This window comes from Crocodylus siamensis, chromosome 3 (genome assembly GCF_052110815.1).
Source record: "Crocodylus siamensis isolate JL-2025a chromosome 3, ASM5211081v1, whole genome shotgun sequence".
Lineage (NCBI taxonomy): Eukaryota > Metazoa > Chordata > Crocodylia > Crocodylidae > Crocodylus > Crocodylus siamensis.
In genome coordinates, this window is record NC_143397.1 from 25,438,382 (window position 1) to 25,466,258 (window position 27,877).

The 27,877-nt window shown below is 45.3% G+C and overlaps 1 protein-coding gene across 1 annotated transcript in view; it reads left to right on the forward strand.

Moving 5' to 3' along the window:
- Positions 1 to 10,793: 10,793 nt before the first annotated feature.
- Positions 10,794 to 27,877, forward strand: part of EGFLAM (EGF like, fibronectin type III and laminin G domains) — a 120,166-nt gene continuing 103,082 nt past the window's right edge. The window contains exon 1 of the mRNA XM_090037966.1: positions 10,794 to 11,108. Coding sequence (XP_089894092.1) covers positions 10,994 to 11,108 — 115 coding nt within the window. The 5' untranslated portion in view covers positions 10,794 to 10,993. The remainder of the gene's footprint in view (positions 11,109 to 27,877) is intronic.

Below are 27,877 nucleotides of genomic sequence, written 5' to 3' on the forward strand. Positions count from 1 at the left end.
CAGAAGCTGTGCTGTTGTGATTCTTGAGGTGAGTAGCTCCCAAGATGGGCATCTCATTTTTGTTACTGTGCCAAGAATTCTTTGATTCTCACCCCAGCCCCCCAACCCTCCCACCCCCAAAACTGTAGGATCCCCAGTTAGCATATGGTATCAATACTTAACTATAGCTCTTATAGCACCTAGGAAAATACAGCTACTAGAATCAGACTGTGCCAACTTGCAAACATCAGTAGTGGAATGACTATCCTAGCCATCCACACACGCATCAGTAAAATGTTAGAGCTTGATTTTTTCAAAATATTCTTCACGTAACGGGTATTCATGCAAAGATATATGAATCTGCTAATGTGAGAATTGACTGCATATAGACTATACAGTCGTTAGGATTTGGAATATGTTTTTGTTTTGGTTTTTTTGTTTTACAGAGTGCTTAAACTTCTGGATGCAGTCCCTGACCAGGAATGCTAGATGCTACCACAATAAAAATAATGTATAATAATGAAAAGGAGTGTTTATATTACAAACTCTTCTACTTTTACATACAGACAAACCCTTTGTCAAGCAATGTCGGCTTACAGGAATGGTCAAATGAATTACTACTTTATCATGTTAACTTTTAAGCATGAGGAAAGTAAGATAATCTGACAAAACTGTTTTAGGCTAGGCAAATTACTTTCTTTTCCAGTGTAATATTGTTTTACTAATCAGATATTGAAAAATAAGTCATTAAATGTACTTTTACTGCTGAGCAACAAAGAGCAGATATTGTGAATTGTAGCACATAAGGGAGGAAACGTTGTTATACAGTAGGTGTGGCAAGAAAACTGGGGTGGGTGCAAAGAAAGGGAGAGAGTTGGCAAAGTCAGAGTAGCTGTGAAATAACTGCTGCTGAGTGGAATTGTACACTGTAAGTAGCTGGTGGGCTACAGTTGCTGACTATCATGTTTTAATGATCTTCTCATTGTTACTCCCTTCATCTATTTGTTGTATCTTGGATTGTAAGTGAGTGGGACAGGAGTCGTCTTTTTGGTTATGTATTTGTGTGTTCACTATGCCTGGGACTGGGGCTTCTGCATGTTGCTGTGATGCACATAAATGATGAGAATAATTTAATATGGGAAACAGTAGGCTATCACAGAAAGGATCAGAGAAGTAGAGATACAAGTGATGACACAAAGGGAAAAAAATGAGGAGTCTCACCTGCTACAGCTGAGATCAACTAGCAGCTGTTGAGCAGACACTGCATGTCAAGGGTGCCCTTTGGTGTAGGGGTGTGTGTGTTTGTTTTTTAATGAAATGGTAGGGAGGTTTTTGTTTTGATTAATGAATAGACCTTGTTACACCTGTGACCTGATTCAGTGTCTATCCAGTATTGGGAAAGATTCCAGTTGATGTCAGGAAGAGTTAAATCACCTGCAGCTGAAAGGCAATCATTTGGTCCTTACAAGCCATCTGTCTGGTAGCCCTGGCATTGTGGTGATATACAGCCTAGTGGATACTAAATCAAAAATGTGTTCAGTTGTAATAACTTACGGAATAAAATGATTATCAAACAAAAAAGCAGAAGAAAAGTTTCTCCGACATGGAGATAAGTATCAAAATTCCCACATACTTCAGCAGGTCTGATTCAAGCCCAAATGAGGATGTGCAGTCTATGTATTGGGTATGGCATAGCTACATGATGCAAATGATTACTGTATTCCACACCTATCACTAGAGCTCTTTCTAAATTGCAGGGGACTTACCAATTTTCACAGGTTGATCACGGTGTAAAGTTCTCATTCTGCAGTCATTTTGTAGTGCCTCTGCCCCTTGGCACTGATTGGCAGAGAAGTCCTTCCCCTTTGAGGGGGAGGGAGGAGGGATGTAGGGGTGACTGCCATCTTGATTGCTGGCTGTCCTTCATGCAGCTCTTGGTGCTGATTGGAGAAGAGGCTAGGTGGGGGGCAAAAGGAAGAGGGGGCAGTAGCCATCTTGTCTACTACTCTTTGTACCACCCTGCCAGTGGGTGCCTCCCCAACCTGGCAGCAAAGACTGCTGGCTCCCACTGGAGAACCAGCACTTTATTTAATTTAATTTTTTTAAAAGCCCTTTTGCAGACAATCTAGGATTTTGTGCTCTCTGCAAAACTGCAAATTAAGTATGTCCCTACCTATGACCCACCCATCTTTTTTTGGTGCCATATGTCTACTATCTATTGCTAATGTGACCAAAACAATCTTATGAAAATAGAGGAAACTTTCTTTTATGTGGAAGCATGAACAACACATGCCCCTGGAGGATTGGGGGGGGGGGGCGGGCATGGCAACTGCTTGCAGGTGGTGGTGGCAGCAGAGAGTGGGGAGCTCCTGCAGGTGGCCATGGAAGTGTCAGCAGGGTTTGGGGGTGGTGAACACTGACCAGTGGTTGGCAACCATCTGTAGACATTGGCAGCAGCCAGCGGTGGTGGTGGGGTATTGGCAAGCGGCAACTGCCCAGAGGCACTGCTAGCAGTGTCGGCTGTGCTTCTTTCAGGGGGTGCACCACCAATCTCAGGGGGCGCATTGCCAATTCCCGGAAGTAAATTTAACTCACATACTTTGCAAGTTAGAGTAAGTGAACTGAAGCAAGGAGAACAGACATTCAGAAGGGACAGTTCAGTGACAATCAACAGGTTTGAAATGTGTAGATTGTAACAAGTTAGGATTCCTTGGCCCTTTCACTATTTTTGGGAAATCTACTTGAGTAATCCACTGCTTTTCTTTGTGAGGGTCCACAGCAACTAAATTAGGAACAGTTTAGAACAGGGGTGGGCAAAATATGGCCCGCAGGCCAGATCCAGCCTGCAAGGCTATTCTATCTGGCCCATGGAGCCCCTAAAAATTTTAGAAAATGAATACTGATCTGTCCTTGGTTCCTGTCAAAAATGACAGAAGCCAGGGGTAGTAGGACCCAGGGGAAGCCCAGCCAGTTGGCACAACAGCAGGGCCTGCCCACTCCTACCCCCCAGCCGGAAGCCCCAGCAGGGACCATGTGACTGCAGCACCCTGGAAACTCAGGTAAGGGAAGGGGTACAGGGAAAAGTGGCCCCTCGCCCACCCCATGGCATGTGCTCCCTGCTGCAGCCGCTTGCAGCTTGTGCGGGATTGTCCTGAGCAGGCACAGGCAGCCCCATGTAGGCTGCAAGCAGCTGCAGCGTAGGGCACCAGCCACGGGGGGCGGGGTGAGGGGCTGCTTTTCCCGTACTCAGCACAAGCTTGTAACCTGGCGCCACGCTGGCTCCAGGCTTGCCTGTCTGGGCTGCGCATGGTGGCAGCAGCTGTGGCCCCCCTGCTTGCTGCTGCTGCCCACCCAGAGCTCCCACGCTGGACAACCCAGAGGCAGCGGTGGCAAACACTGCCTGGCGTGCCAAGTGGGGGGCCAAAGCTGCTGCCACCATGTGCAGCCCTGGCAGGTGAGCCTGGAGCTGGTGCAGGGCCCAGGATGGCAGTGGGGGCAGGTTACAAGCTGATGCGGAGCATGGGAAAAGTGGCCCCTCTCCTGCCCTGTGCCTAGCACCCCAGGCTGTAGCCCCTCACAGCCCACTGTCTGCGCCTCACTCTGGGTCCCACCAGTGCTAGCCCTGAGACACTGGGACATTGTCCCAAGATGGTGACTAGGGGGCAGGGCACCTGTCAAGGGGCAGGGCTACCCATGCAGCCCTTGACAGCTTGCCAAAAACTGGGTAAGTGGCCCTTTGCCTGAAATAACTGCCCACCCCTGGTTTAGGAACAGTTGGCGTGGATTCATCAAGGGCAAGGCATGCCTTACTACCCTGATTGCCTTCTATGATGAGGTGACTGGCTCTCTGGATGTGGGGAAACCAGTGGATGCGGTGTACCTTGATTTTAGCAAGGCTTTTTATATTGTCTCCCACAACATTTTTTCCAGGCAAGCTAAGGAAGTATGGGCTGGATGAATGGACTGTAAGGTGGGTAGAAAACTGGAGCTCAGAAAACAGTAATCAATGGTTCGATGTCTAGTTGGCAGATGGTACCAAGTGCAGTGCCCCTGAGGCTGGTTTTTTTCTATGTCTTCATCAGTAACCTGGAAGATGGCATAGAGTACACCCTCAGCAAGTTTGCAGATGACACCAAGCTGGTGTGTGGAGTACACTGGAGGGTAGGGCTAGGATTCAGAGTGACCTAGACAAATTGGAGTCTTGGCCCAAAAGGAATCTCATGAGGTTCAACAAGGACAAGTGCAAAGTCCTGCACTTAGGACAGAACAATCCCATGCACCAGTACAGGCTGGGGCTGACTGGCTGGGCAGCAGCTCTGCAGAAAAGGACCTGGGGGTTACAGTGGAGAATAAGCTGAATATGAGTCAGCAGTATGCACTTGTTGCCAAGAAGGCTAATGGCATCCTGGGCTGCATTGGTAGGTGTGTTGCCAGTAGGTCCAGGGAAGTAATTATTCCCCCCTATTCAGCACTAGTGAGGTCACATCTGGAGTACTGTGTCCAGTTTTGGGCCCCCCACTACAAAAAGTATGTAGGCAAATGGGAGAGAGTCCAGAGGAAGGCAACAAAAATGGTGAGGGGGCTGGGGAACGTGACTTATGAGGAAAGACTGAGGGAACAGTGTTTATTTAGTCTAGAGAAGAGGAGACTGAGAGGAGACTTAATAGATGATGTCTTAAACAACCTGAAAGAGGATGGTGCTAGGCTATTCTAAATGGTGGCAGATGGCAGAACGTGGTCCCAAGTTGCAGCACAGAAGCTTAGATAAGATATTTGGAAGAATTTTCTCACTAGGAGGACAGTAAAACACTGGAACAGGTTACCCAGAGAGGTAGTGGAAGCTCCATCCTTGGGGGTTTTCAAAACCCAACTAGACAAAGCTTTGGATGGGAAAATCTAGTTGGGGCTAGTCCTGCTTTGAGCAGGGGGTTGGACCAGATAACCTTCTGAGGTCCCTTTCAACCCTAACTTTCTATGATTCTATAAAAACAAGAGTTCTGTCCTCTTTTGGAATGACCGACCATGACCTTTTCATTCAATAATAGGCACATGTATTGATACACAGTGATAACAGAAAAGAAGCAATACAAACAATTGAGCAATTCTTTATATTTACCAAATCTTAGGGCTGTCATCAGAGTCAAAGTACATCTGACCAGGATGCGGTCTTCACTCTGAGGCTCTTTCTTAAATGTCAGCATATCAACAATCTGGAGGTGGGATGCTGAGGCCCACACACACCTTCCAGTGTGGAGGCTGGTCATATGCCCTCTGTCCATGGTGGCATTTGGGACTCTTTCCAGGGAATTGAGATGGGGAGCCCTCTCAGAGAGGAGGACGGAAAGGGACAGGGAGGGATGGGACAAAGGGAGGGACCCTTTGTTACACTTAAGTCTCTGTTTTTGTATTCTCCTTCCCCCCCCGATGAATCCTGATGACTTTTGATCCATGGCTATCTCTGGTTGGTTGTCTCCCTGCTCTGGGGCCTTGTTAGCTGGTGTCACTATCTTGTGTTATGGCAGTATGATACATACTTCCTCTGTTCCCAGACTGTGTTTGTATCCATTAGCCTCGTTGTGTTAGACAGCCTGTCTGCTTTCAGGGCTGTAAGAAACTTTGTGTGTGAGACACGCTTTTTCAAAATTAATTAAACCCTGCTGCCCATCTTTAATGCATATATGTCTCTATATATAAAGGGCTTAGTCTGTCTGTCTGCATGTCTGTCCAAAATGGTCTTGGGTGATGTGCTTCCTGGCGAGGCGTGGCTCCAGCTAGTGCTGCTTCAAGAATGCTTATCAAGAAAGATGGGTGAGGTGTGACACCAGCAGAGTGGGCCAGGCAGATGCGGAGCAGAGGCGGGAAGGGGGGTGGGTGGTGCAGTGCCAGAAACAGAGCGAGGGGGCAGTGGTGCAGGGCTGGGGGTGGTACGGAGACAGACGTGGGGGTGGGGGTGGTGCAGAGCTGGACACGGAATGGGCAGGAGGGTGCGCAACCGGGTGTGCAGGGTGGTGGGTGGCAGCGGCAGCATGGGGTGGTAGGGATCAGCACTCCATCCCCGCCTGTCCTGACCTCCCCCATGTTGTTCTTGATGGGCATTTCACTAGTATATCTATAAGCCAATTCCCAAAAACAAACCTTTAAATGCCGTTTTTAAGCCAACACAATTACTTGCTATACAGTAGTGTGTTCTAGTTGTCCAGTTAATGACTTTTTTATTATTGGAGGAGTGGTTCTACTTTGGTGATGTAGAATGCATAATGTCCTGGAATCTTTTGTACTACTCTGGGATCTTTTGTAATGAAAGGCTGTTGGAGGCTTTCACTTATGGTTCTCCGCAGCAAATTAAGAGTATATTTACTGAGGCAGAACACACAAAATGGGCACCTCAAAAGAAAGGAGATTTATGCCTTTAGATAATAATCTCTGCATATGTGCATCCATGCACATTCTATAGCGTTATGTATTTTATATTAAAACTCATATGTCTATTGCTATCTTAGAAAGTCATTAACTGATTGCTTTTGTAAGGGACTAGGTAATCATTTAACAATGCTAACTAATTGCTACTAGTACGTGCATTTATAATAAAACATTATATTCTAAGTAAATTATATTAAAGCTTAAATTACTGTAATCTCTTTGCTATTCCTATAAAATCAGTGGCAGCAAATAGTTTGGTGCATTTAAATTAAAGTTATGTTTCCTGCCTGGATACCTAAATCTTACAACATAGTGCTGCCTCTACTTTTAATAAGTGTCTGAGAATACTATGTACCTGATCCAATTCCCAGTAAAGTCCATGTAAAGCTCCTTCAGACCATGTAATTTTAGATCAACAGTATAGTCAATATATCATTTTGCAAATATCAGAATGATGTACAAGGAGGAAGGAGCATCTGAAGGGAGAATGCCTCTAAAAGATCCAGAAATCAGTCTAAGAATGTCAAATATGAGTTGTGACCATCTCAGAGGTATTTTATTTTAGAGATCCCAATGCAGATTTTTAGAAATACTCTCATCTTCTTTGGAGTTGAACATGGGGAGGGGCAGGTATATTCCAGTTTGGAATGAATGAGAATAAAGAAAGAACAAAAAGGCAAATAAGTAGCTGGCTTGAAGGCAAAAAAGAGTACAGTACCAGATGATCAGATCTGTAACCTCTCAGATCTGTAGCCTTTGTGTAGAATGCAGAGTCCAGGGGGAGTATGTGTATAGCTTGTGAGGTCTGGCAGGGTCTCTGAGGGGCTTGCATTTTAAAAATAACTAAAGAAATTCCCAGGCAACAGCTTCTTCTGGAGTGAGCAGCTATAACTTTAGAAACATCCTTACAAGAAAATCAGTTTGTTAAAATGGAAACTTCTCCCACAAAAGAACCCAGAACTTGTGAAGTGCTTCTCCTAAGCAGAGAAAAATCCAAAACGTGGGAGGCATGAAAAGACAAATAAAATGCCCCATTTTACTGGAGATCCCAGGCATTTAATACTGCATCCTGCTTTCCTTGTTTAATCTTAATTTTGTATGGTAATATACAGTTTTATCATTCAAATTTGTTTCCATCAGTGTTTAGATTACTAACACAAAGAACTTCTTCATTGATTTCTGCCTAATCTCATTCTGGAATAAAAGTGAACACATGGGACGTCTTCTGGAATAGTTTTTATGCAATAAGTTTGCACGCTCCCTTTGTCCAAAATAACTTTCAAGTGTAGACAAGCCTTAAGGCAGGGACAGACCTTTTCCTCTTCACTGATGAAAATGAAAAATCCTGCTAAGCTCATTGGTTAGACTGCTCTTCTTTCTAAACCACAGTTGGCTCGCTTATCCACACCCAGAAAAAAAGTCTTCCTCATTTTTAAGAGGAAGTTTTCAAGTAAATATTCTTTTGGTTTGGATTAAAAGAAAATCTCTTCTTGGCAAACTACTGCTTAAGTTTTTTTATTATACAAACAGGTGTTAGCAATAGGAAATATTTTGGGGTTCCTCTTCAGTAAGAATGAGTAAGAACGTTGATACCAGCCAAAACCACTTTATTTCAGGAAGCAGCACTCAGCCCAAGCTTATGCAAGAAATCCCAAACTAGGCACTTTTTAAATGGAGCACTTAAAAGTTTTTAGACACAGTCAGTGACCATGCTTGAAATTCTTGTTATGCTCTACTTTTATTAATGGCTTGTCCAAATGAAAGCAGGTTACACTTGACCTCAGCACTTGCAAAACATTTTCTAGTGCATGTGCAGTAATCACATAGTTTTATAAGAATTAATGTAAAAGTGAAGTGCTAAGCCAGGTCTGTTGGACCTAGAACCTTTGCTTGATGAAGGGGTTCAAGGATTATAGGGGCACTGGAGTTTTTTCTCTACCTGTCCTGATTTCCCAGCATATGGGAAATAACTGTATACACTGCATTTGTCATAGTTCTGCTCACTAGTCCTAGATCCCCATGGAAAGAGATGAGGAAAAAGAGCTCTAGGCTCTATTCTGTGTCCTGCTGGAGTAAGCGAGTGTTTTTTGGGTATTTTTTGTTTGTTTGTGGGGTTTTTTTAAGGACAGAATTCTGGGTCTCTTCTGTTACCGAGTGGGATGGAGGACTTGGGCTTCCTCACTCTTTACTTTTCTGTATTTCTTATTTTTGGCCAGTCCTAATTTCTTCTGAGAGGTGTGACAGGGTCCAGGATAATGTACTAAACTTTTGAATCCCTCCTGGAGTGATGCATACAGCAATTAGTGACAGAAAACTGCACCTCCTCATTTTTGACCTGGTCCATTCCTGCAGCCAGTAGGTGAACATGGACTTGTACGCCCGCAACATACAGATAACACACAGCTTCATAACAAGTGTCCATACTGTAACTACAAGATTGTCCAGTGCTTGGATGATAGCAGTTCATAGATGAAGAACAGCTAGCTGAACCTGAATCCAGGCAACGTAGAAATGATGCTGAAGTGCAGAAGAAAGCATTCACAGCCCCAGGTCGGTTTCCTTTGATGAATGCACCCCCCCGCCCCCATATTGGTCCAATCAGCCTGTTTCTGCAATACTAAGCTCTCATGTAGTACCATCTGCTCTGTCGAGTCTCATTACCTGATTGTATCTCACTGCCCCATCATGTGTGTGTTTGACTTGCCCCCAGACATGAATGACATGTGCCCCTGGAGGCTGGGGGGACATGGCGACTGCCCACAGGTGGCGGTGGCAGGGGCATGGTGGCCACAAGCAGGGAGCTCCCACAGGTGGCTGTGGTGGTGTCAGCAGCGAGGGGGACAAGCCCCAACTGGTGACTGGTGACCACCTGCAGACAGCACTGGCAGCGTTGGCCAGCAGTGATCAGCGACCACCTGCAGACGCTGCCAGCAGTGTCAGCAGTGAGGGACGGGGTGGCAAGCAGGCACTGCCTGCAGGCACTGCCAGCAGCATCGGTGGTGCTTCTCTCAGGGGGTGCACTGCCAATCTCTGAGGGTGCACATGCACCGGCATGCACCCCCTACACCTCACCAATGCCCCCAGCATTCACACCTTCACCACTTGGCTGGACTATATCTTTGGGCATGATGACGACAACTCTAAGTTGGTTACCTTGCCTCATTTCTGGGAGTTGCTATGTGCACTGTAGGAGTGAAGGGGTGGGGTAGTGTTCTCAGCAGCAGTCCTAAGCAAGGCACAAGAGGAAGTGCAGATGAGCTCTTAAAAACCCTTCTTCAAGGACTTGGCTTTTCTGACTTTGAACTTTACAGGTTGTCTCTGTAGTTCCCTGTGATACCATTTTCTTTGCTGTCTCCACAGGGGGCCTTTGATTGTCTGTTTGGCTTCTATCCAGGGTATTTAAGCATAGGACCATCCTGTCTCTGGGATGCTCCAGGTGCTTTTCTTTGACTTCTCAATAGGATCTTCAGCCCTATCTCCCTCTGCTCACCTTTGGAGAGATCAGTATTTATCTCTGCTTGTTTCCCTTCCCAAAGTTTGCTATCTTGCTGTCCCTATTGCAGTGGTGCTCCCAGCGTGCATGCCTACATAGTACGCAGCTGTGCCTCACAGTGCCACATGAGCGCGGGTCCACCAATTCCAGTTGGGGAACTAGTGTACGTAGAGTAGGCATGGATGTCAGCCTGTCTCTGTCCCCTGTTGCATTGCGCTGCATAGGCATACCTCACATTGACTTTGTTCTGTTTTGTTCACAGGTATTTTTGCCACGTAACGTGTAATCAGGCTGGGGAATCAACTGCCACAGGTCTGACTGCTGCAGAGAACTTTAAAAGGTTTAAAAACCGGTTGCTTATTTATACAGATATCAAGAATAACCAGTTACCATATTTAACTAAAAAAACCCCCAAATGTTGGAAGATGCATAACCCAATGCTCCAGGATTAAGGCCGATCTCTAGCTATCAGAGTTTAGGATGAGACCCAATGTGGGGGGCAGATTATCCCCCATCTAACTGAAGTAAGGTTTCTTGCAGCTCCCTCTGAGGCATCAAGGACAGGGCTCCGGTCCTGCCTGGCTCCCAGGGGCGGGTTGCCCTCTATTGCTCCTGGGGCAGGGAGGCCAGCCCGTCCCTCCCACTCACCTCTAATCCCTAGAGGGGTTTCTATATTAGTCCGAGTGGTCCGAGCGGACTCAGCCTCCATCTGGGAGGAGTAAATCTCCTGTTATCTCCTTAACCCCGCGCCTGCTCCCAGCCTGTCCCGACGTGGGGCGGGCCGGCCCCGTGGGGCCAGGAGGGGAAAGGGCCCCGTAGGGCTGGGCCGGCGGGAAGGGGCAGCTCCAACGGGTGCGGGGCGGGGGCAGCCCAGGGGCGGCGGGCGGGGCGGGGCGGGCGAGCAAGCGCGGGTGCCGGTCCCCGCGGGGAGGCGCCGGCGTGACTGGGGTTTGTTAATCCCCCGCGAGGGCCCGTCCCAGCCTCCTCCCCCGCCCCGCGCGCGTAAAAGCCCTGCCGCTGCTCGCCGCCCCACTGCCGCCGCCGCCGCGCTCCCGCTCCCGCAACTTCGCCGAAGTTTGGGCGCGCGCGGCCGCGGGGCGCATGGAGCCGCGGAGCCGCCCCGGGACCCGGCGCTGCCGCGGCCTCGCGCTGCTGCTCCTGGCGGCCAGCCTGGGCCAGGCGGCCGCCGCCCGCAGAGCCGGAGCGCGGCGCCCAGGTAGGACGGCCGGGGGCTGCGCCGGGCAGCGGGCACCCGCGTTTCCTGGGGGGTCAAAGCTGGCTTTCTTGCCTCACGGCTTTCGGTGCGTCCTCCCCGCGCCCGGCTGAGCGCGCGCCGGGGGAGCGGGCTGCGCCCTGGGGCCGCGGCCGGGCTCAGCAACCTTTGGGCCGAGGACAGGTGACTGCAGGGAGGCTTGAGGCAGGTTGGAGCCGTGGTGGTCTCAGGACGTCGGCAGACCAGGGTCTTAGGAAGGCTTGAGGAGCAGCTGGGTGGAGGCTCGCTTTCCCTTCCCGTTTCCTCCCCGGTTTTTCGTTGTCTGTCATGTCGCGGGGGGCGGGAAGGATGAGGCTGGGTCCTGCCAGTGAGGCTCCTGTTCCCACTCCAGCAAGAGAGATTTATTCAGAAACGCAAACTGTTTTTACTGGGGGGGGGGTTAATCTGTTGGGAGCGTGGGGAAGCAGCGTGCCCTTGCTTCCAGACGTTTTAAAGAAGAAGGACCCCTGCTTTCCAAAACAGTTTTTCGGAGAGGAGGGAAACAGAACCAGATGGGAAACCTGTCAAGACAAAACAAAACAGTGGCTCTGATTCCTGCCAGTCTGGGCTCCAGGGGAGTTTTTAATCCCTGAGCCGGATCCGGCCCACTCTTGGTAGTGTCTCATATGGCTGCTGAATATTTTATTCATGATACTTCCATTTGAAAATTAACTTGTCTGGCCAGTTCAGGAAAGAAAGCCTTGCTGCACATTCTGCTTTCTGTTATTGCCTGCTACTTGTCTTGAGTAAGACTATACATCTCCCTGCGTGCTTCTGAGCCACGACAGTCGGTCTCTTTCATTCATTCCCAGCAGAACAACAGTAGACGCAAATATAGGATTAGGTTGGTTTTCTTAATCTGTCAGCTATCTGTGCAGCAGCCAGGGTGGAGTTTTTCTTACTTTGCTAATCGAAATAAAATGTGTCCTCTTGTATAAATCCTAGCCATGACAGAAGTATGTAAGTACATTTTGCGTTCAGCTTCCAATATGCTGCCTAAATACTTTACTTTAAGTGCGTATATTAAGCATTATTACTTTTAATCTAAAAGTATTTTCTCCATGTTTCCTTTCTGTCTCTGTTGATTGACAAGACTTTTGGGCAAAGGTTTCTATATGGTCTTTATACAATAAATTAAATTAGAGAAATCTCCATCAAAGTCAGTGGTGTTACAGGACCTGGCCATTCTGTCACTCTTTCCAGTACAGGTTGATTCAATTTGTTCCAGTTCAAGAGCCAAGTCTTGTGGCTACTGAATTGGCTTCTTATTGGTTTCCCTTGAAGCAGAGTCTGCTCTGTAATTTGTGGTATTGTAGCAAACAGTCAGGTGAACCTCCTCCAGAATGGGAAGTTTGCTTCCTTAGTGAATGAGTGTCACCAGAGTATTCTCGGTATCACTTTTACTCCTATGGCAGTGAAACATGGAGCATGCAGTAGCCTGGTGCACCAGTGAAAGACCCTGGGCAGGAATCAAAATATAATTATAAAGTAGTTGTACATATTTGTACAGTTTGTTGGAGAATAACATGAACCAGTCTAAATGATTGCAAAGCTTCCATTAGTCCTCTGAGAACTGCACACTACCTTTGATATGCAGCAGAACTCCCACTGACGTCAAAGGGATTTTTTGCATGTAGATCAAGGGCAGTATATGGTTTTTGGTGCTTGAAAGCTAGAAGTGCAGATTCTGACTAAAACACTTACACAGCCTGTAGCCTCCAGTGTTGTCATCTCTCTGCTGTACATTAATAGAAATGTAAAATATGAACTCTTAGATGGGACCCAAGAAATGTAAATAGAAAAAGTCAAAACTGATGGATTTACCATGTGCATAATTTACAACGTTCTGGTGATTATAGGAAATACTTCTGGCTGAGACGAGGCATACCAAAACACTACGCTGTATCTCATTATCTGTGAAGCTGATGTAAGTGTAGTGTCACTGACTTTACTGGGATCAGACTTTTATGTACTGATTCAGACTGACTGAAAATTTGACAGGGTCTTGTGTAACAGGTGGCTGGGGGTAGGAGGGGGCAGTATAAAACATTTACATGATCAGATCCTTAGGTTTTTTTTTAATTTCATCATTTTAGATTTTTTTCTTAGTTGCTATATTTCCTTGCTGTTGTGAGAAATGCCAGTATAGTTGGAAACATAATACTAAAATACAACCCGCGCTTGAAGGCTTTACTGGACAGATGGCCAGTTTTTCTGATCTGACCTTACCTCTCAGAGATCTGGTTCCATGATCCTTGGTTAGCACAATAGGTGGTGCTGAGTGGTGTAATGAATGAGATGGACAGTGCTTGTGAATTAGATGATTTGTGGTTTGCATTAAAAAAAAATCAGATGTTCAGTAATGTTATTTCTTCTAATGTTTGCATATATACATGTATAAATATTTGTAAAGATCTCACTATGTTGTTGGTTTATTTTTTGTTCTTCAGTCTGGGATTAATACACTTCAGAACAATTGATTTGGTGAATATTTCTTCATATGTATTAATCTAAAGTAGCTTTAAGTCGGGGGGAAAAAAATTCATAGTGTTGTGGAAGTCAGTTAATACCCGTGTATTATGTATGCACTAGTTTTGTTGCTTAGATATTTTCTGTTAATAGAATTTCATTTTTTATAAGTGATTCATTTCAAGTGCATTGAATCATTCAATAATTCATCTTCTTGCTTCTGGATACAAAAAGATACCACTTCTCTGTGGCAACAATTCTTCAAAGCATGTACAGACTTTTGAAAACCCACATTGCAGCAAGGTTTGGAGAAGGAAATCCCCTGGAGAGTTTGTCTGCAGCAGTATGTAATTTAAATCCCACCTACATGCTGCCAAAGGCTATTGGAATTGTGGGTTTTCAAGAAGCCTTAGATTGAGTCCATGCTGTGAAATGTCATTTTCAATACGCTGAGAACAGGTATAGTTCTAGGTAACATGCAGCTCTGCTTCATTCCTGCTGTTTATCATATGTTGGAAGGTTAAGAATGAAAGGCAACTATCATTTACTCATACATCAAGAAGTAGTGGGTGAGGAAGAGATAAGATAGTAAAAAGGTTTTTTTTTCTTTTGCCCTTTTAATACCAATAGAAAATGAGACTCGTACAGGAATTGTATCTGAGGTACAACCAAAAGGTCATGTTGAGACAGCAGTGATAAAACCAGTTCATCTTCAATAATGATAGCTGAATAAGAGGTCTTGCAGGTGAGAAGAAAAAAAGTAGTCAAGCTCACCTCATTTTTTTGTTCTCCAAGTTTTCATTCCAAGGCTGGCTTACGAAGATCAATCTTGTAATCCCTAGAAAGTGAGCGAGTGAAAAATCTATTTGTAAAGTTGAAAGTAAAATAAACAGTAAAAATGCTACAAATAAACTTGCTAAATGAAACTTCAAGAATTGAGTGCCTTTGGTGGTCAAAATGAAAACATCCTGATTGCTAGACACATTTACAGTCACATTTTATATTTATTATGGATGAGGAAATGGGAATTTGGGCACATTTTAAAAGTGGTTAGAATGAAGCAGGCTACAGCCCGTGTGTAACGGTCAACAAAATAGGTTGGAGTTTCCAAAATCCTGCACTCTGAAATGCTGTTTCAAATATAAAGTCATCACTTTATGTTCCTTGTTGCACAGTCAGACTGTTTCATTGGTTTTGCTTTATGGATGGCTCTGTTTTATTTCCATTCTAAACCTCAATGGACCTGTTGCTGAAAAAAGCTTGAACATACTTTCATTCCATGTGTAATAATAATAGTATAATAGAATGGAGCTTAGTGATACCATAATTACCTGTGGGCACAGAGGGGAGAGTAGACCCCTTAGGCTAATAACAGATCTCATTAGTAACTTCGCATAACAAGATGTAGCATTGTTCCTTCTTTGTATACCTCAGTGTAAATTAATCAGCAAAAGCCTGAAAATTGCAAGGCTACTGAATAAAGCTACACAAAGAAGATGAGATTCATTTTTCATTTCTGATATTTTGGGATCATATTTTTATTATGATTACAAATAAATGCAAACATTGAGCTTGGGTTTTCCGTTGGTGTTCTTCACTGATGTGAATGACAAGGCCAGATTTTCTTAAATGTTCAGTCTTCAACAGCTGGGTCAGAATTTTTTAAAGAACCCAAATCCCATTTAAGTGGTCACATATTCTAAGGAGTTCACTTTTGGGATTTTTGCGAATCAAGTCTTAAGTAAGTTTGAGCTATTTTGAAAATGTGGTTCCCTAGAAAGAATGATGTTTTCTTTGGAAAGGAAGCTGATTTATGGAGTGGTGTTTTTTAAAAGTGTTTTAGATTCTGCTGGACAACAGTCTAGCTGGGGGTCACATTTTGGCTCAGTGGCTTGCAAGTAGTTGATTTGCATACCAATAAAAGGACAAAGACGATTTATTGTTGGATGAGGAAGTTTTGGAAGAGAAGTGGTAAATGTGGCTTATTGTGAAGGAGTGTTGCTAAATATAGACGGTGGAGGATATGCATATTTGTGGGTCACAGATCAAGATGAGCTCTTTAGTTTTGGGGAAGATATCCATATTATATTTGATTTTATTTTAGACACATGCATTGATAACTTTATATGGAAGGTTTTTTATTACAAAGTGTTTTTTAAAAGGACATCATGGAACGATGGGCTACAAGTTTTTGTTGTTTTGATGTTTTTTAATTCCATTAAAGTCAGTGGAATTAAAGTGCCACTCAATTGGTATGAGCAAAAGCAGCATACTTTTTTCCCCATATGTTACTAACATGCTATAGGAGGAAATGCATAGGGGGCAGAGAGAACCCATTTGGAGGTCTTTGTAGTGAGACAACCATCATGCACAAATACGACTTGTGAGGTGACCAGAGCACATCTAATTTGTTTACATAGTTAGAATCTGCTGGCACAAAGCTTTGTCACCTGCCTCCACTATTGCCATCATACATATAGGAACCACAGTACACAAACAGGTTGAGAATTTTGTCTTTTGGCCCTGTACCTTATGAATGAATTTGTCTAGGCTCTTGGCCTGTGTTGTTCCTTCTTCTTCCTCATTGATGCTTCTTTCATCCTTCCCTCATCCAAAGGGCTCTTTCTTTCATCCCTCCTGATCTCATACACTTGTTCTTCTTTGTATCATCAGCCAAGTGGCTTTCCCCTATCATGTTGTACAACTATCACTAACGTAACTATGCCTATTACTCTGCAGTGGAAAATGGCTAAATATTATAATTAGGGACCTACTCGTATCTCAATTTTGTGTTTTTTGTGGAAACCATGATTTGAGGTGGTTTCTGGGAAAAGTGGAATTCCCTGTGATTTTTGGTGGAATTGCCAGGGGAAAAAAACTTAATAAAAATAAAATGCTGCCTCCCCAGTTGGAGGCACAGTTCTCATGGCTTTTGGCACACTGAAAGGGAGCCAAGATGGTGGCTGCCACCTTCTCCCTCCACTGCTGATTGGTTGAGAGGGCTGCCCACTGTGCAACCCCGCCTCTTACTGGTAGCCAGTGGCAAGGGGTGGAACCCCACGAATGGCAGCCCTTTCAGCCAATCAGCTGTGAGGGCCAAGGCCACCTGAAAGGCAGCCCTTTCAGACAATTGCCAGTGAGGGGTGGGCCACTGCTTGGGCCCTTCAGCCAATCAGCAGAGTTGGGGGGGGGGGGGGTCTCATTGCGAAAAACCATGAAAATGGCAGTGGGCACTATGATCCGCTTGTGAAATCACCCATGTGCCACCTCAGTTTCGGTAGGTCCCTAATTCTAATCCATGTGTGTGCAATGGACATGCATGGAGAGGGAGAGATTTGCAGTTGTTTAAATATTATTCATCATGTTATAGTTGTTGTTATAGATTTAAAAGATGTCATCCTCTTATTTTATTACCCATCACGTGGTATATAAAATAGTTTGCATTTCTGTTTCAAGTGGGAATTTCTGGCTGTCAATGTCTGAACAATGTTTTCACTAAAGTCGCAAACATTTGGTCCTTTAAACCCTATTTTCAATAACTTTTTCTTCCCCAAAATGAATGGTTAGATTGAGATGTCTGAGGCTTCAGGATTTAATTTTGGGAAATTTCTTCAAAACTTTTCCCTTGATTATCAAGGGACTCTAAGTGTATATTGAAGTATGATGGGGATTTTTTTTCCAGGTGATTTTTGAGCTCAGCTAACTCAAAACAAGCTTTGTTTTAAAACTTCATAAATGCCTGGGACACATCAGGAGAGATTAAGTGTCTTCTGTATTTGAAAACAGCATGTTGTACATTCACAGTATGTTTGTTTTCACTAATTTTAGAAAGACGCCTCGCATTGCAATGTTCCAAGTGTTCACAGGTGTTGATATTGACTGCAGGATCACAGATGCCAACAATTTTAAATGACTAAAAATCAAGGGAGGCATGGGGGGTAATTTGGACGTGGAATCTTGTGAACTTTCTGAGCATGATGGAGTAGTCTTTGAGAGCTTAGCTGTCACTACTCAGACTGAGAACTGCCTGACATTCTTCTTGTAGAGCAATATACTTTCTTTACTCTTTTATGTGTCACCTACACAATTATTTACAAGGTGTTAAAATAAAATAATTGTAAAGCAAACTTAAAGGCACATTGCATATATTGTATGAGTAATTAGGAGGTAGCATATGGAGTTAGCTTGCATGCTGCCTTGAGTCGTATAGAAATACGCTAAAAGACCACCTCCCTTCAATCCAAGGATTTACTACTGTAAGTTAGACTGTGGACTGTGAGACAGACTAGAGGTGGGAGTAAGAAAGTGTGTTGTTATTGTTTTATAGACAGAGAACTGAGCACAGAAAGATCAAGTGGCATTTTCAAAATTATGAAGTAAGTTTGTGGAAGCACTAAACCAGAGATTTTCCACACTTGATTTTATGTCATAACTGTACGATCAGTTCTTCCTATCCTCTTTAGCCTTAGCTAAAATCATCATTTCACTGTGCCAGCTTCTTCTCCAGTTTGTGTACAGAATTTGATTCTTGGTGTAGGCTTGTTAATGGAATTCAGTAGGCTAGACATCGGTACTCCTGCCAGAGGCACCTGTAAACTTGAATTTCCACTCCCTGCTGATTCTGATTTCTCCAGTCTTCTCTTACTGTTGAAGCAGGATACAGTTGCAAACACAGACGACACCTGAGAGCTACATTTTCAAAACTGACTTGATTTTCATGCCTCAGCTTTGAGAGATGCCTGAAGGGGCCCTTATTCTCAGAGGACAGATGCACGATTTTCTAAAAATCGGGACCCCATCAGCCTGTCTCTAGTTGAGCAACCAGATTTAAGATGCCCCAAATCACCAGTTGCTATTGTAAATCTATATTCTGTACAGCACTTTCACTGATATGTAAAGGTTTATTTTGGCCCCTCCCCCACATGCTTCCTCTGTCTTTTTCCATCTATCAATCTAGATTGCCACAATGGTCTGTCTAAACTTGGTTGCACTCTCCACAGAGGAGATGGTGATTTGCATTAGGTTGTAACAAATATTGAGCTACTTAGTCTTACCACTATGAATATTAGTCAGGCAAAGCTGAAGTGGAGGCCTGAGGCCAAGCTTGTGTTCCAAAGAAGTTTGCATCTTCCTTTTTGTCATCTCCTCTAGGAGGTCCTCAAACAGTTTGTTCAGTTCACTGGGAATGATTAGAGTAAGGGCTTGCAGAGGCTCCAAGTAATCAAAATATTCTGGTTTTGCAAGAGCCTTCAGTATTCATATTTTTTTAACCTGTGTGGGTGAGAGAATGTGAAAATATATGTATATAGATTGTATGGTTTCTTAACCTGACATCTAGCTGTTTGCTTGGACCAGGTTACAGCTTTAGGTGCTCAGTTTGAATTTTATTTATTATGCTGAAGTAAAGAAACCAGATTTAAAGAAACATTGAAAAAGAGGAAATGTTATAGAGATGAAGTGAAGAGATTTAGTGAGAGACCAAGGAGAACGTTTTCCAAGCAGCTTGCAGCCATTGAGCCACAATTCTTATTGAAGGTAATAAGCTTTGTATAGCTAAATCCTGATAAATGCACCTCTAAGTGATGATGATGGAGAGGCAAAGGATTTTAAAGGTTATTCGGCTGTTATAACATTTTTAAGAAGCCCTGAACTCTGTATATTATAAAACTGTATTTTTGTGATAATAAATACCAAGCTTCTGAGCTGCAGCTATCCTCACTGTCATAGTTATGACAGGAATACTCTGGTAATGTAAACAACTGACTTTTATCCTTATATTTATCATTTAATTTTAGGGTAGTAATAGCCAACTTCACACAGTAAATTGACAGGGAATACCATATATGAATTACTTGTGGAGTTTAAGCACTGTGTGCCCACTTTCTGTCTTTGATGATATAAGAAGACATACCCTTTTTGGATATCTTTTTGCCTAATTGTTCTAACATCAAATTCTGTCAACTTGATACTATTCATAATATCACTGAATACCCTGTAACGTCCATAAATTGTTTACAAGTTGCCCATAGCACACAATGTGTGTGCCACTATTGCTCCCATACTTACATGGCACATGGTGATGGGTACCATGTAGGTACATTAGCTAGGGAGAGGAAAGAATTGCTCTTTGACTGATGGCTCTCCCTTACATATGTTAAATAGGACTATTGCAAAAGTACTAGAGCAGATGAATTCTATAAATGTTGGACCAGAAGGGAGCTCAAGAGGTCACTTTAGTCCATCCCTCTGTACTGAGGTCAGATATCTGTATATAGACTAGTGGTGCTCACCTCTTGGCCCACAGGCCAGATGTAGCCCACAGCGCCATGTCATTTATCCCATGGGGCTCCCCATGGACTGTGATCCTTGTGCCGTGGCATGCTGAATCAGGTACACAGCATGGTGCAGGGCCTAATTCTACCATGCAGGGCTGGGCAGGGGTAGTCTGTGGCCTGATCCCAGTATGTGGGGTTGTGTGGGGCAGCAGGCTGCCCCATCCCAGCACATGGAGCTCTGGAGTTCACTTGCAGTAAGCGGGGGGCCAGGGTGGAGGCAGCATGGGGCCTTGGGGCCCTATCTTGGCATGTGCAGCTGGGGTCTGATCCTGGCATGTGGAGCCAAAATGTTGAATGCCACTAATATAGACCATCCATTTTAGATGCTTATTTACCTGTTCTTCAAAACCTCCAAGCTAGGGACAGATATTCAAAAATCCTGAGCCTGAATTGATTCAATCTTCACAGGTTAGTTTAACCTGCCTAGGTTGAACTGGTTTGCAAGTGTACAGACATTCCCCCTGGGCTCAGGAAATGCAGGACCATGCCTGCAGTGGCTCAGGCTAGAAGCCAGAGGGTGCCAGAGCATCCCTCCCTTCCTTTCCATAGTGCTGAGCTGAGGGAAGGATGTGGCCAGGTCCTGGGAGGACACTCTGATAATGGAGAGGTATAAACCCCCACCCTGCCTGCACAGTCCCAAGATCTTCCCTGCTTGCTGCTCAAGGGGCAGGAGTGTTGCCAGCCCTGAGCCTCTGGCTAGCACTCTGAGGGAAAGGCAGGGGTGTTTAGTGGATGCATCTATTGATGATGCTGAGCTTTTCAGTCTCCCTCTCCCTGCTTCTTCATACTGTCTGCAGCAAACCTGGCAGGTGAGGGAGCCAGGAGGGCACTGAAAACACAGTGTTTAGCAGCCTTCAAGGAAACAAAAACTTCTCTCATTAGTTCAAACTCTTCTTAAACTACTTTTTCCAAGGAAGAAACAGAGGGACATTATCAGCTGATCCATTGATTCGCTCCAAAAAGCCTTAGCTAGCATATCACATACAAGTTTGGGTCTGTGGGGCTGGGGTCCGTGCTGTCAGAGATGGGAGGGAGTGAGGGGGGGATCCCTGCTTGATCAGCCAGTGGGAAGGGGTGGGGGGGCGGGCAGGCGGAAGCCAGGCAGATGCTGCTGTGCCTGCAGTCTCCTCTGGAACTCTGGCTAGGGAGCAGAGGGACGGGCCAGCCCTGCTATCTGGAGCAGACAGCACAGGCCAACCCAGGGCTGCAAAGCGTGTGGGATGCTGGGGGACTCTGGTTTAACTTAAACCAGGAAGGGGATCTGGGACAGACATTGCATAAACTGGTTTGACCCAAATCAGTTAAGTCTGATACTACATTCAGCTAGGTTTATCTTAAACCAGTTTCTGCCCTTTTGAAACTGGTTTATGTGCACTGAACTTATGTTCTGTTACAGGTTTAAATGAGTTTCTGATCACTTAAACCAGGTTATGTGTAATGTATGTCCCTAGCCTCAATGGAAGAGATTCCATAAAACCTGCCCTAGTTCTTACCTATCCCTAGAATTAGAAAAGTGGTTCCTATCTAATCTAAATTGTCTTTGCTGCAAATTAATCCTGTTTGTTCCTGTTCAGCCTCTAGTGGATGTGAAAAACAATTTATCACTGTCCTCCTTATATTATCCTTTTTGCATATTGGAAGAACGTTATCTTGTTCCTCTTCAGTTTTTTTGGTGATTTTATCCAAAACAGGCCTGTTTCCTTCAAACTTCCCTTATATGCCATTTTTTCTAAAACTTTCTCATTCTTGTAGTTCTCATCTGGACTGTCCAATTTGCCTATACCTCTGGTGAAATCTGATCCTCAAGACTGGACACAGAACTCGTATAAGTAGTTAGGTTTTGGAGAGGTCCTTAATCCTTTCTTGTTAGGAGATGACAGGTTACAGCACATTTGTGACACGCTTGTTTCTTACAGAGGATATAACTTCTACTATACGTGTCAAAATATACCATAGTGCCATGTAAATTTTTCATTGAAAAAATACAGAATGGCTTGATATGGGCATGGTGCTGCAATGTGGAAGCTCCAGGCATTGATCCTAAAGCAGATATAGTTTTGTCCAGAAGTACAGGTAAACATAATATCTGCCCTTCTTTAAAAGAGCATGCGATGTTGGATCCCTTCCCTGCCTTCATGGCTTTGCTGTCTGCTCACGTCAGAGAAACTGGTGCTGGTAGTATGTAATATCTTTGTGTTCTCTTAGTGCAAGGACTTGTCTAGGGTTCAAGAAAGTATCTGTATACAGGAAATGTGCTCTAAATATATACTTAACTTCAAGCACTTGTTTAAATCCTTTTGAAGTCAGATGCTTAATGCTAAGCATGTGTTTAAATACTTTTTTTGAATTGGGGCCCTAAAAATGGAACCATGAGGCATGAGGAAGGGGTTCTTGTTCCTTTTTCTCTCTTGTGCATCCTGAAGAATGCAGACAAAGAAAGAAGTGCCATGACAAAGGCAATACTAGGCCATTGTACCTGTATTTTTAATGGGATTCCCTACATTACACTCTTGCTTCAGTTCTTTCTCTCTCATGCCTTTCCTTTCACGCTTTAAATACAATCATGATAGTAGCTTTCCATGTACATGAGACAGATACTGTACTGTGTATAGTATATATAGAAGCGGGTACATATCACCGTTAGCAAGACCTATTATTGTTGTTAATTGTGACTTTGGGAGTTGGGGTGCACCGATAGAGATTTTTGTGGCCGAAACCGATAGCTGATTTTTAAGGAGGCATATCAGCCAATACCAATCTGATTTCTGATGCAGCTGCGTTCAGCTGGTAAGTCTGTGGTGGTGAAAGGGGAGGGGGGAGGAAAGGGATGTGAGGGGGCAGATCAATGCCCCCTGCAGTGAGGAAAGGAGTAGGGCTGGGGTAGGTGCTGCCCAGCTGGGGTGGGGTGGGGCATGAGACAGAGCTCCAACTCATTCGGGGGGGCACAGACAGGAAGGGACGGCTCCCAGTGATGCTGCTGCTCCTGCCACTCATCTGGGATGGCATGGGGAGGGCGTGTGCCCCCAAATCTGCACTGGGTGAGCTGCAATGCTGTGCTTGGGGTGGGTGGTGGTGAAGCTGGAAGGAGATCTATGGGGGGGGTGGGGCTGCAGCCATTCCAAATTTGGCTCCTCCCCCCCATAGATGGCAGCGGTGCTGCAAGAGGGCTGCCCTGGGCACAGTGCAGCGCGCCCCTCAGCCCCAGCCTGCCCCGCCTGCCCCACGCAGATCTAGGGGCACATGCCCCCTCCCCACCCCTGCCCTGTGCCCCCCTGGACAAGCTGTGGGAGCTTCCAGGCAAGCCTCCAGATGAACTGCATGCAGTGGTGGGAGCCGGCCCCCACTTCTCCTTGCGCCTCCTGGGTGAGCTGCGGCTCTGTCCTGCACCCACCCTGCCCTGACTGGGCAGTGCCTATCCCAGCCTCACTCACTCCCTCCCTCACAGTGGGGGGAGTTGATTAGCACCTCCACGCCTCTTCCCTCCCCCCTACTTTTACCACAACAGACTTACCAGCTGCACACAGCTCTTTATGCTGCCGGTCTGTGCTCCTCGCTGCCTGCGTGCCACGCTGCAGCAGCATGCATGCACGGGAATTTATCAGCCAAATTATTGGCTACATCAGGCCAATTTCCAATATAGTCAATCTTCTTTATATTGGTGCCAATCTGATATTGGATCGTTGTATCAGTGCATCTCTAATGGGAATATGTATGATCCAAACAGGAATGGAGCTCTGCCGTGCTGCCTGTTGTGCAAGTACAGGGTTGGACATCATCCCTGCCCTAAACAGCTTGCTGTCTAAATAGATGCATTAGACACAAGGTGGAGAAATGTGTAGAACACGCGGATGGGCTGAGCTATGTGATGGCAGGAAAGATCATATTAGTTCCACAGTGTTTTGGTGAGGGAATATGGATTTAATTAAGAAGAGATCAGCTAAGAGGAAGAAAGAGGTTCATGGGAACAGAGAAGGGACAAAGCTGAAGTAAGTATGGAATGAAGCTGAGATGAAAACACTGTGTGGGAGTGGCAGGGAAGGGTTGGAGCAAACAGCTGATCAATTTGGGGTAGAGAAAATCTAGTTACTGCTCTGGAAAGTTCTCTGATTGTTCACATGTTTCTGCTTTGACTTCTTCAGCTGATTCTAGTTGGTAAAAGCTCCGCTTAGCTCTTCACTGTAATTTCCCCACAAAACCACGTGCTAGGAGCACTATTCAGTAACAGTGGTAAAGTTCCCCCCTGCACGGTATCCATGCTCCCAGTGCTCCCAGTTCTTGCTGTTAGAATTTGGATACTGGGGGACAGGTATTAGAATTGCTGTGACTTTGGAGTTATTCCTCTTGAGCATAATTCACCAGTGGACAGGGAATATACACACCATCCTCTCTTTCATGCAAATCCAGCAATGAAAGGCTGGAACATCTATGCAGGACTGTGACCTGACCTGTGAGTTCACTCTGAGTTGTTCAGACTGCAGTTGGGTGAGGCAAAGTTGGGTGAGGCAAACAGTGGCCTGGGCAGTGGCAACACCCTCACCCCAAGTAAATGCGCAGTGCTGCTGCCCCAGCCTTTCCCCTTAGTTATGTTACTGGGGCCAGGGAACGGGCTATGTCTTTTATTCTGTAAATCTGGTGGCCTAGGGCAGGGTTGGCAGCCCATGGCTGCATATTGTATCTGGCCCACACAGCCATTAAGTCTAGCCTGCAGAGCCAGGGACTTCAGTAGTACAGCTACCCCTTACTTAATGTCATAGTTACATTCTTGAAAAATGCTATTTCAAGCAAAACGATGTTAAGCAAATCCAGTTACGTCACAGTTAGTTACCTACTAGCAGGCGGCGGCCAAACAACATTATAACCGAACATTGCATGACTTTAAATGAGTATTTTCTCTAATAGATCAGCGATGTAATAACGAAACAACGTTAACCAGGACAATGTTAAGTGAGGAGTACTTACCTGTATTTGATGTCAGGGCCTTTGGCAGATGAGCGCTTTGCCTGTGCTAGGTGATGGGAAACTTTGACTATGCCTCAGGTGGGCAGCAAGGAGCTTTGCCCATGTCTTGACAGTGAGGCAGTGGCAGGCGCAGCCAGATCCTAGCACTGTCCCACCTTGGGCCTGCCACCAAAGAACATGGCCAACCTTTGGGATATGGCACAGTGAAACAGCAGTTGCTATTCCAGACCTTAGGCTGGTAGAGCAGAAATAAGATTGGGGTTAGGGTGGGATGGACTCCATCCTCCTCGCACCTTCTTAGTTTACCCCATACAGGCTCCATTTCCCTCTGTTGTATTTTAATAATTAATCCTTAGATCCTTGAATCCACGATCTAGCTAAGATATCTGTCTCTACCTGAGGCAGGGGTCATCAACATATAGCCTGTAGGCCAGATCTGGCCCATAGGCCTGCAGAGTTTTGCCCATAACTGTGCTGTCACTACTTCTCCTAGGTTCCCTGCCCCCAACTTCTTGGTTGCATGCGGCCTCATCTTCCAGCCCGTGGGGACTGTATCAAGGCTGGGGAGCTGCAACCTGTGTCTGTGCTGCTGCTGCTTCACTCCACTCCCCCTGCCACTCCACTTTCCAGCTGCAGTGTGGGGAGAGCTGAAAGCTTCCTGGCCCTGATGCAATTCCCCATAGGCTGGAAGCTGTGTCCACACTGCAGCCAGGGGGAGGGGGACAAAAGTGGCAGCTGCGCCCGTACTGCAGCTTGGGGGAGGGGGAGAGAGCAGAGGCAGTTTGCATCTCCCCAGTTGCGGCACAGTTGCCCGTAAGCTGGAAGCTGAGCAGGTATGCAGCCAAGGAGTATGAGGGTCGGGTAGCTGGGAGAGAAGCAGGCACAGTTCCCAGCTGTCTGCGTTGATGTGCTTTTCCCCCCACCCCTCCACTGACATGCTACCAAAACCACTCAGCCTGCATCAAAGCAGAGCTAGGTTGTTGTAGCCCACGGTTCTTACAAGTTTTTGACTACTGGTCTAAGGTATCTGCCTCTAGATTCTTTTCAGGCCCATGTCTGTGTTGTAGCAGTGCCAAAAAATAAGACCAGAACACACCAAGTGATGACTGTATGTGATGAAAAGCAAAGCTGTGCATTTTTCCTAAATGCTCCAGGGGTAAAAGAAATAGCATGGCAGTCATCTCATAAATTACTATTATGCTGTTGTCTAGACACCATCACCTTTACTGTACTGGTTGTAGGCTAGGAGATCCTTGCTTTCTCACATATGGTTGTTGAGCAGTGGGAGTTGGAAAAAGCTTCAGAAAAATGAAAAGAGGCTGCATTTTTTTTAATTTAGAATTTCCTGACCCTTTTGGTTTGTCACCATGGCTTCAGTCCATGACATTGTCCTTTTTAACCTAGTTCAGTCTGTTGGCGAAAATAGCCCAGCATTATTTATTTTTTACAAATGAGAAGTTGCCATTGTTTTTGACAAGAATATGAACAGACCTAGTATATTTGATTTTAGAACTCCATGGAAAATCTTTGTTAAAAGTTTTTCTGGGTGCTGAGTTTCTTTTTGTGAAGTTGTATTGAGTTTGATAATTCCTATAGAAAATTATGAAAAAATCCATTTTTGGGAAATGTGAGGGGCAAGAATTCTTGGGGGAACTCTTATTGGACCAACTCTATGGTTGGTATAGATACAGGAAATAGGGCTGTGCGAAATTTTGCAAGCTGTTTTGGTTTGATGCTGTTTCAACTCATTTCAAGCTCGAAACAGCAAAATTGAAATGAAAGAAAGGGCTTTGAAACAACCTCAAAACAAGGGCAGTTGAAACATTTTGATTTTTGATGCTGAAGCTGGGTTTGCCTTCAGGGAAACAGGAAGTAAGGAGAGGGAGGGGGAGGAGGGGGGAAAGACTGCTCTGACATTGACTGTGTAGCTGGCCAGTGACTGTGATCCTTTCCTGAGGTCCCTTGCAATCCCGGTGCTCTGGGGGAGGGATGGAAAAACAGCATCATAAAAGGCAGCATTGTTTGAACTGGCCTGCTTTCTGTCTTGGGGTCAGTTATTTAGCTATCTTCCAGAAGCTCAAGAGCATTAGACAACAAAGGCTGCTACCATGAATTTGATTTCCTACTTGCTAGCCTAGAAAGTGGGATTCCACAATACCTTTTGCTTTCTTTCTAGACCCTTGTATTTTATTATTATATTAATTGATTTAGTCTTTTGAATTTCTTAATCATAATGGATTTTATACTGTAGAATTTATATTGGAAGACGCATATACATTTATATATTTTTTATAAAGATAAGACACTATGAAACACACACCATGAAGCGTGCTGGAAAGGCAGCTGGCAAGTAGGGACCAGTTCAGCCACCTCCCTGCTGGGCCCCCCTCGGGCCCCGAGAGAGACACGCCTGGGCCAAGGGTTAGCGAGGAGTTAGTTAGGGTACTTCTGGAGAGGCTGGACGTGTTCAAGTCCGCTGGTCCGGACGATCTTCACCCTAGGGTTCTACAGGAACTGGCTGAGGTCATTGCGGGACCCCTGGCACGGCTCTATGAGCACTCGTGGTGCTCTGGCGAGGTGCCAGAGGACTGGAAGAGGGCCAATGTGGTCCCTATCTTCAAAAAGGGAAAAAAAGAGGACCCGGGAAATTACAGGCCAGTTAGTCTGACCTCAATCCCGGGTAAGCTCTTTGAAAAAATTATCCTGGCACACATCCAGGAGGGCCTTGCGGGGGAATGCATGCTCAGGGGCAACCAACATGGGTTCATCAGTGGCAGGTCTTGTCAGACCAACCTGGTGGCCTTTTACGATCAGGTCACCAAATCATTAGACGCAGGGGTTGCTGTGGATGTAGTCTTTTTGGACTTCCGGAAGGCTTTCGACACTGTCTCTCACCCTGTCCTCATCAAAAAGCTGGGAGACTGTGGTGTCGATGCCCACACGGTCAAATGGGTCGCCAACTGGTTGGAG